This window comes from Clupea harengus, chromosome 7 (genome assembly GCF_900700415.2).
Source record: "Clupea harengus chromosome 7, Ch_v2.0.2, whole genome shotgun sequence".
Taxonomy (NCBI): Eukaryota; Metazoa; Chordata; class Actinopteri; order Clupeiformes; family Clupeidae; genus Clupea; species Clupea harengus.
The window spans coordinates 2,319,786-2,329,702 of record NC_045158.1 but is presented as its reverse complement, the minus strand read 5'-3'; the positions used below and the strand labels follow the sequence as shown (position 1 = coordinate 2,329,702).

Genomic DNA, 9,917 nt, shown 5'->3' with positions numbered 1-9,917 from the left:
TAACAAAACTTTTTAGACAGATTATCGCGAAGTAAAATAATGTTGAAAAGGTTGTGCACTACTTCACAATACAGAACAAGAATAAAGAAACTAATCTTAAACAAGCACCATGTTGGCGAAGAAGTAGAGTACGTCATCACTCTGCGACAACAACAGACTCAACGGCATGTGTCGATTATGTGAGCTCAGGGTCATGGACTGACAGGACTGAGTGCATTCTGTTTTTTAAATATATTAACGTAAATTATTGTAACAAAATGCAGCGTATGTTTTCCTCTAAGTTATTTGTGTCTGGGGCATCTTTGGTGGTTGGCGTCGGTGTAGGTGCTGCCTTGGTAGGATTTAATACTAACGATGAGAGCCGGGGACTTAAATCACACCGAGGACTTCTCGAGCGGGTCCCTGTCATACCTATCCCCAGCGTTGATGCTGCTTCCAATTTGATACCGTATCAGCCAGGTCAGGCTGGGGTCTCCAAATCTACTGCAGCCATGAAGTACGGGTTCCCATCTCTGGCAAACATTAAAACCAGAGAGTCTTACGTGACATCTTATGACCCCAGGAATAGGACTGCCGCGTGGGTCATAGAGCAACTGAACCCCGAAACACTCACGGGGTCCTCAGACCGGAAAAATTGCGAGTTCAAAGATGATGATTCGGTGCATATGTACCATAGGGCGACTAATGCAGATTACAGAGGAACCGGATTTGACAGAGGGCATCTAGCCGCGGCTGCCAATCACAAATGGAGTCAGAAGGCAATGGACGACACGTTCTACCTCAGCAATGTGTCACCGCAGGTGAGTTTACAGGAGAAAATCACCATCAGAGGTGGAAAGATACGTGATTAACATCTTAATTCATTTGTGTAAACATAGTCTGTTAGATGTTTAAACTGCCATAATAATATATACCCACGGGTACCAATATTTTTTTTCTTCTTTTAACTAGGATCCCCATATGAATCGGAATGCATGGAATAACCTGGAGCAATACTGCCGCTCACTCACAAAGCATTACCTGAATGTGTTTGTGTGCACTGGACCACTCTACCTGCCGAGGTAATACTGGGAAAAATAGCAAAGTGTGTTAGCGATCATTGGACCTTTAATGTTGACATAAAACATAAGGCATATATGCAATCACAATCTCTTTTCACATCCAGGCAAGAACCAGACGGTAAGCTGTACGTGAAGTACCAGGTGGTGGGCAAGAATCACGTTGCCGTGCCGACGCACTTCTTCAAGGTGCTGATCCTGGAGAAGCAGCGAGGGGAGGTGGAGCTGCGCTCCTACGTCATGCCCAACATGCCCGTGGACGAGAAGATCCCGCTGGAGCGCTTCCTGGTGCCCATAGAGAGCATCGAGAGGGCATCAGGGCTGCTGTTCGTGGCCAACATCATGAAGAGGACCAGCGCCCTGCAGGCCATCACCATGGGCCACTCATGAGCCTGGAGCCCGGAGCCCGGAGCCTGGAGCCTGGTCTGAGGCTGAGTGACTTGACAGCTCTGATCAAGAGTGCACAACTGGCTACATGCTGCACTTCAGCAAGCATGTGTCAGTCAAAGAGACAAAGCATTTGTACAAGGAGGAATGGTGATATCTGATCGTTGGGGTTCTGTTAGCTACCATTGTGTGTACCTATATTTATCAGTCTCATGGACGTTGAATCTGTGATGGCAAACTCTTATTTCAACTGTAGTAACATTCACTGGTCAGCACTCACTGCAACTCTTATTTCAACTGTAGTAACGTTCACTGGTCAGCTGTAACTGCAACTCTTATTTCAACTGTAGTAACGTTCACTGGTCAGCACTCACTGCAACTCTTATTTCAACTGTAGTAACGTTCACTGGTCAGCTCTCACTGGAACTCTTATTTCAACTGTAGTAACGTTCACTGGTTAGCTCTCACTGGAACTCTTATTTCAACTGTAGTAACGTTCACTGGTCAGCTCTCACTGGAACTCTTATTTCAACTGTAGTAACGTTCACTGGTCAGCTCTCACTGGAACTCTTATTTCAACTGTAGTAACGTTCACTGGTCAGCTCTCACTGCAACTCTTATTTCAACTGTAGTAACAATCACTGAAACGCTTTCTGCACCCTGAAAACATGTGAACACAGAGTCCAAAGATTTTGCTGTTATAAATCATCAGAATAATGTTGTTATAATGTACCATTCAGTGCTGAATGAATGATAAAAATAATAATCTCAGGATCAGTATCAGCTGTGGAAATCAAATCATCGCTGTGCAAGTGTTATTCAGAATAGCCCATATGATTCATTTGTCACTCTTAAGTAGTCATAAATGATATGTATGTATGAATTCTGCACAAAATGGTTCTCTATTCTAGATAGGATAGTGACCATCTGAAAAGAAAGAAAAGGGACACTACGAGAAGATGGAAGTTTGACTTTGCGGTGTTTTACTTGTTACTTGTTTATGTGTTATGGTTGCATTTGTGTGTGTGTGTGTGAAAACACTGTTGAAAGCTACGCACAAATAAATAATCCTCTTAACATGGAGGAAAGAAAATGTTACGATAATAGTGTTTCATGTCTGTGACTGATGATATTCATTAATGTTTCCACCCTCTCAAGCAACTGTGGTTTGGGTCAGAACATACAATGTCAAGACCTCAGATATTTCCTTTGACCAGTACTAAGAGGCCATTGGTATTAGATATATGTCCTTTGACCAGTACTAAGAGGTCATTGGTGTTAGATATATGGAATCTCATGATTATTTATCTAATTTAACACATCTATGCTGAAATGAATCTAATTATTCCAAATGTGTGGGTTAGTGACTAACTCCTAAAAGAAGAACCCTGTGGCTTTGGAGAATGAAGCCATAGGGATCTTCTATTAAGAAGAAATGTTTACCATTTACTTAAGAAATATAGTACGAGTGCGAGTGGGGTAGGTAAGGGATATTCCCACGGGTGGTGTTCGGTCGTAGCCATGAGGCCGGAGGCCTTATATATATTATATATATATATATATTAATTATATATATTGTATAGATCCCCCCCCCCCCCCCCGATCAGTATTAGTCTGCCCCTGATGTCGGACACTGACTCTGGAAATGTGTATAGTCCAGGTTTGGCATGGCTGCAGGTCATATTTGGGCCAAAGCTGTGTCCGAGTCCACTGTCTGGCTTGGACATGCAGATATACTGTACTGTGTGACGCTAAATGCTGGCCTCTTCCAGGAATGTAAACGGTATTGAGTGCTTATTGAGTGGGGGCTGATTAGTCCAGGGAATCACGAGGATAAATCCTAATTCTAAATAGATAATTAGGGAGGACAGCCAGTCCAGGAACACAAGACCCACATTCAAAAACAAACTGCCTCTCAGCACTGGCTTCCCCCCAAATGCACACACACACACACACAGTCAAGAGACGGTCCTGAGGAAGAAGCACACTCAAGGTAGGCTTGTTTTCTCCTTTACCTGACAAAGCAATGCGCAGACACTGTCTGATCTTCCACCTGCTGTAGGCGGTCTTAATTGGTGGAGACATCAACTTGTGCAGCTGTTTTGAACTATGCTTGTGAAAGTGTCTAAAGACACACAGCTAGTGGCAGGACAACGTGCAGCCAGCCATGGACGTGCTGTTGATATGTCTTCGTATGTCCCCTGCACCAAGTGGCAGCTTAGGCATGGAGATGCTGAGAGGTTTTAAGGTCACTTTTAGATGTTACATTAACTAATGCAGTACTACTGTATGTCTCCATGGTGGGTGACATGTAACTACAGGTCTGAGATCTCAGTACAATGTGGACAATGTGGACATGGCCAACTTGCCTGTAGACTAGTATTCACCGCTGAGTGACTGCACTGTGAAACTCCTCCACTCTTAATAGTGTAACCCACCAAAGCAGTAAATGTAACAAAAAAATCAGTAAATAAACCATCTGGGGACAATATCCCTGTGGAGGGATATGTAAATGTTTGTTCTTGTTGTCGATATGCCTTTAAAGCTCTGTGAGGTTTTGTCCTAGAGTCATAAAAAGAACACCCCCAGAAACCTTTAATCTTCTATGCCACACGTGCATCAATGTTTTTAGTTAGAGGAAATAGACAAAAACATCAAGGCATGTCAGGCTTCCTAAAAAAGTCTAACAGGCCTTTGTCCCCGGGAGTTAAATGAAACACATTTGGAGTATTTTTAGAAAATAATAACTATTGTTTATCATTAGCATTTGATGTTGGCCTTATTGATTATTCCCAGGACTACAGTGAGGGCACTCTATGAATGGACACTCTTTGTTTGATGTACTCTGCAGGTGGTTCACACACACATATCTATCTTCAGGGGCCAGCTGATGGGCCCAATATATCTGCGGTCAACCTCACCTCCACGTACTCCGATCAGGACTGGCGTGGGCGTAAGCCTGAGCTCGCCCGTAGGAGCTGAGCCGTGCCGTGACCGCAGGAGTGGGCAGAGTTTGGGTTCCAGCGGGCAGCCATGGGGTGCGTGATGTGCACCCCGCTGGATGACGTGTGCAACCTGAGCCTGAAGCCTCGCCGCCGGAGGACGGTGGAGCTGGTCGAGTTCCCACAGGCTTCATACCAGGGCTACCAGAAGTTCATCTACCTGCCGTCCATCCGGGAGGAGCTGCTGCCGGCCGGTTCAGAATATGGCGCCTCCTGATCCCGCCATCCAGGAGCACAGCGGCTCAGAATATGGCACCTCCTGATCCCGCCATCCAGGAGCACAGCGGATCAGAATATGGCACCTCCTGATACCTTATCTAACCATCTAATGGGTTGCGTGTAGAGGTCACCGAGGCTACCCACTATCTTATAAGACACAGAGGAAATTTTTTTTTATATTTTCAAACTGGCTTGGAGAGTAAGAAAGGCCTTTCCCAAGGTGTGGCTAAGCACTACAACTTCCCCTAATCTTTGGAGTATTTCACCGGCGCTTCATTCAGATGTATGATTAGCACTTACCCATTTATGCTTCTAATAACTTATTAGCACTTAGCAACAGTAAATGTACTAAATGCACCACTTGGTGTGAAAGGCTGAAAAAGAATGTACGATTTGCAGTTTCAATAAAGATGTTAGATGCGTTTAAAGATTTGCATGTGTATATGAATGTTGAAGCTAATATTACAGTCATCACATGGCGTTGTATTAAGCCATATTAGGGTATATGACTTGAAGGCAATTAAGGTCAATAAGCTTTTATTAACCCTACAATCACGCTTATGGAACAGCCTCCCTGACCACCTAAGGGCAACGCAGACGCTGGACTCCTTTAAAGCTGGACTAAAAACATTTTTATTCAGGAAGGCATTTCTGGCCTTGTGATAAATCACTGTCACTAAGTTTTCTATTATGCTTATGTTAACTAGTCTTAATTTATTTTAATGTATTATTATAGTTAGTTTCTACTATGTTGGCACTCTGAGATTCTTCTCAATGAAGAGTGTGTTACAAATAAAATGAATTATTATTATTATTATTATTCCAATCAAACATTCATTAAGCCTATGGTAGAATGAGACACACATTTATTTATTTTACTGGGCATGTTTATTCTACCTTCTTTACTTTGGAACCATTCATTTTTTTCACCTGAAATCAGTCTCTGCCACGCTTTCGCTCTCTCTCTCACACCCACCCACCCACCCACCCACCCACCCACCCACCCACACACACACACACACACACACACACACACACACACACACACACACACACACACACACACACACACACACACACACACACACACACACACACACACACACACACACACACAGCAATCACATGATGTCTGTAACACAACCCCTGTGTGCGGTGTTGCTTTGGCTGCGACCTCACTGCCTGAGCGTCACATGTTTGTGGTTCCAGCTCCGTCACGTCTGCCATGTCTGTGCGTAGATGACCGGAGCAGCCTTGTGGTCGACCAGACTCATTTACCTTTCAGGCTAAACACATACAATTAACCTGATTACAGGCCACTAACCCGACTAACTAGATTTCAATCCAGGCAAGATCGTTTGAAGAGTCTTAAGGGAGTATGCAAATCAGGTTAGGTTGGCAAATCTGCCAGTTAGCCAAGCGCCTACTACCACGTGACAGACGCAGAGAGCTTTTAACACAGGCACAAGCTGAAGCCTACTACCACGTGACAGATGCAGAGAGCTTTTAACACAGGCACAAGCTGAAGCCTACTACCACGTGACAGATGCAGAGAGCTTTTAACACAGGCACAAATTGTGGGAAGGGAAATAAATGAGCCAAGAAGTAGAATATTAAAATAGCTAAATAAAACTTTAATAGTTCTAGCTGCAATTGTACATGAATTGCACAGACACATTTTTTTTTCTTAAACACAAACAACTCTTCATATAGTGTTTTTTGTTTTTTTTTGTTTTTCTTTTAAGTTCTGATGTATTTACACAAAGCAATCCTGCAAATGTTACTTTTGAGACACACATACAAAAAGGCTTCGTATGGGATGGTACAAAATGTTAAAAGCATTTATCTTCTTCCACATCCATGCATGTCAAAGAACAAAGAGGGTTTCCGGTAAAGCCGCGGGGCGAATATGAAACCCTCAGCTCCAAAGTCATGAAGTCTTATGTATATGCAGTGCTATTGCCGTTCAAAGAGATTCATATGGCGGAGATAAGAATTATGTACAAAAAAAAAATATATATATATCCTCATGGACAAATCCATTGAAGTTTGGTAAAACATAATGAACAATAACAGAACCTGCTGATAAGTTAGTGGTTTGGGACTGAACGAGCGGTTAGATGATTAGATGTGTTTGTGTAAACCCACTCTCTCTCTCTCTGCTGCAGCAGGAAATCAGTGTGGATTCCTTGTGCAGCCAATGCTTTCTATTTAACACATTTCTTCTTCTTTTTTTTTTTTTTAAAGCATTGGGACAAAACAGAAACATAACGTTAAATAAATAACTGTAACCGATTTCCACAATTTAAAAGCAAAGTATAAATAATTCTGTACAAATGCCAAGTTGGAAAAATGCATTGTAAAAAAAGCAAGAAAACAAGCTTTAAATAGGGATAATGGAATAATGACATAATGACTTTCTCTCACACACACACACACAGAGACACACACACACTCTCACACACACACACACACACACACACACACACACACACACACACACACACACAGAGACACTCACACACACACACACACACACACACACACACACACACACTCACACACACACAATCTAAACTCAACACTGTGACTGCAGATATGTGCTGATGTTGTTGAGATGGAGATCCTGACGGCGGCCACACAGCACAGCACCTGCACTACTGCTGCTCCTAGCGGGGAAGGTGTACGATCAGCAGAGGGGATCTACTCACAGCCGTACCATAGATACCAGAGATACCATAGATACCATAGATACCATAGATACTGCTCCTAGCGGGGAGGTGTATGATCAGCAGAGGGGATCTACTGACAGCTGTACCATAGACACCATAGATACCATAGATACCATAGATACCAGAGATACCATAGACCTTGATGCATCTAAAGAAGCCGCACCACAACGTACACCTGGAGCTTATTGCCTACACAGCGAGCACCTCTGGCACAGATCGGCCCGGTTCTGACCCCCCACCGAGGCCCGGTTGGAGCCAGAGCCAGAGCCACACCAGAGTCCGCTACTATCTTGGGGACTCCCTCCTCTAATACAGGCGCAAACGAAACTCAACACAGGTTACACCCACTGTACAAAATATCCTCTTTCTTTAAAAGTTGAATAATGAAACTGAAAAATCAACAAAACCAAACGCTAAATATCTGTAATATTCTATATACATCTCAAAGGCTCGGAGCCTCTACATACACTGATATTTATGCACATAAGAAAGTATGCAACAAATAATATAGTGTAACGTTTTTTTGTTGTTATTATTATTATTGTTTTTCCTTACCACAAGCACTTCATTAAAAAGCAAACGTCTTGTGCTGTTAAAGCCCTGGTGAGCTGAACGCAATGAAAAACAAGAGTACTTTTGAGGTAAGAACAAATGCATCAAACTCTACCAATGCATATCCAAGAAACAATATGGGGACGATGGTTGGACCCCGACAGACAGAAGTGGACCCTAGACCAGATCTGAGCCAGAGCCCGAGAGCACTGGAGAGGAGAGGAGGGAAGCACTGAAATAAAGCCTGCAATGTTATATGAAGTGCAATTAAACATCTAAAATGCAACTTGACTACTTTTATGGTTTTCATAACAATACATTTCATTTGCAACATGCTGTAAACAAAAACGTCAAAGCTGAAATGATGAGAGTGAACAAGGGAGCGCGGAGCTCTAAAACGACACAGGATGCTTAAACAAACAAACAAACAAACAAACAAACAAACAATGCTCTGAACATGGAGTAATACACGGAGAGAAGGATCTGTGTGAGTCCGCAGTCAGGCGTCGGTTCACAGGACACACTGGGCACGTCCAGCAGGAGATGGTTTGAGGCATTTGCTAAAGAACGTCCCGTTAAAGTCTATAGCGACGGGCGGAGAAAGAACCGAGCAGGGGGGTGATCGGGGAGTAGGGGGAGTGATCGGGGAGCAGGGGGAGTGATCGTGGAGTAGGGGGAGTGATCGGGGAGCAGGGGGAGTGATCGGGGAGAGTGATCGGGGAGCAGGGGCGCATGGCCTGTAGTTTGTGGGCTGTTGGGGTGCATGTGCAGGGGTGTCTGGGCATGTGGGCGCATGTGAGATTCAGCCACTGCGATTTCAGTCAACGCACCAGGTCTCTCCAGGCCTCGCACACACTCTTCTCTCTGTGTGTGTGTGTGTGTGTGTGTGTGTGTGTGTGTGTGTGTGTGTGTGTGTGTGTGTGAGTGTGAGTGCTGGATTCCCCATAGGACTCCACTGCTTCTTTCCATGAAGGTTTTAAAGGTTTTTTTTGTTTTCTTTCTGATTCTCAGTGAGAGCACTGCCTCAGCCTGGAGCGTGGAGCCTGGGGCCTGGAGCCTTGGGCCTGGAGCCTTGGGCCTGGAGCCTGGGGCCTGGAGCCTGGGGCCGGTCCTTGGTGTCTGTCAGATGCTGTCTGCCAATGTGTTTATGATCACGTGTGCATTGGTGTGGCGTGTGTATGGGTGTGAATTTGTGCATACGCTGAGTGTGTGTGTGTGTGTGTGTGTGTGTGTGTGTGTGTTTGCTATTAGTTAATGCTATTTCAAAATGTTCTAATCTCATTGATATTCAGCTTTGTAGGGTTGGTTGGACTGGTGGTATTTTATGTATAATGTGTGTGTGTGTGTGTGTGTGTGGTGTGTGTGTATGTGTGTGTATGTGTTTTATGTGTATATGTGTGTGCTAACAGTTTCTGCAGTCTGTGTGACCTGGTATGTGGGAGTGTGTGGATTTCTGTGTATGTGCTAGGAATTCCAGTAGTTTCTCATCTGTAATATAGTAGGATTTGTTAGACTGTTGCTGCTGTGTGTGTGTGTGCGTGTGTGTGTGTGTGTGTGTGTGTGTGTGTGTGCAGGCTAGCAGTTGGAGCTGTTTCTGAACTCTCCGTTCTCTGTGATCTGTAGTTTGGAGGGGTTGGTTGGGCTGATGCCGTTGCGTGTCTGCATGCTGTAGCGCTCCTTCAGCTGCGTGAGGGCGCTCATGAGCCGAGCGTTAGCCGCATCCAGAGACGCTATTCTCTTCTCCTGCAGACGGAGGTGGAGAGCGAGAGAGAAAGAATGAGAGAAAGAAACAGAATTTGAGAGAATATTTTACATTTTAAAAGATTTTAAATGTATGCCACTCTTCACCGGTACAGTGAACTCAACAGACTATTTACAGACTATTTACAGGCTGGTGTTGTCGCCCTGATGTTGTTTTTGACATGACCACCAGAGGGCCCTACTGTCATTTAGGAAATGGCTGCAGT

At 44.2% G+C, this 9,917-nt stretch overlaps 2 protein-coding genes across 6 annotated transcripts in view; one reads left to right on the top strand and one right to left on the bottom strand.

Annotated features, from left to right (window-relative positions):
• The first annotated feature begins 127 nt into the window (after nt 1–127).
• Nucleotides 128–1,464, top strand: endog (endonuclease G). The gene is made up of 3 exons (XM_012816646.3): nt 128–800; nt 952–1,061; nt 1,166–1,464. The coding sequence occupies exons 1-3, from the start codon at nt 258–260 to the stop codon at nt 1,446–1,448; spliced, it is 936 nt and encodes a 311-aa protein (XP_012672100.2). The 5' UTR covers nt 128–257; the 3' UTR covers nt 1,449–1,464.
• Nucleotides 1,465–9,053: 7,589 nt separating this feature from the next.
• dab2ipa (DAB2 interacting protein a) overlaps nt 9,054–9,917 on the bottom strand; it is a 121,022-nt gene continuing 120,158 nt past the window's right edge. For 4 of the 5 annotated variants that reach the window (XM_031570125.2, XM_031570127.2, XM_031570129.2 and 1 more), the window contains one exon: nt 9,477–9,693. In XM_031570125.2, coding sequence (XP_031425985.1) covers nt 9,526–9,693 — 168 coding nt within the window. In that variant the 3' untranslated portion in view covers nt 9,477–9,525. Of the gene's footprint in view, nt 9,295–9,476; nt 9,694–9,917 lie in introns of those variants that run through there. The other variant, XM_031570126.2, reaches the window with a different exon arrangement.

What these genes read in the sequence shown, in the direction of transcription:
- endog (XM_012816646.3), top strand. Translation starts at nt 258, where the DNA reads ATGCAGCGTATGTTTTCCTCTAAGTTATTTGTGTCTGGGGCATCTTTG. An exon ending in TCAGCAATGTGTCACCGCAG is followed by an intron (nt 801 to 951) that starts GTGAGTTTACAG and finishes TCTTTTAACTAG; the next exon opens with GATCCCCATATGAATCGGAA. An exon ending in GGACCACTCTACCTGCCGAG is followed by an intron (nt 1,062 to 1,165) that starts GTAATACTGGGA and finishes TTTCACATCCAG; the next exon opens with GCAAGAACCAGACGGTAAGC.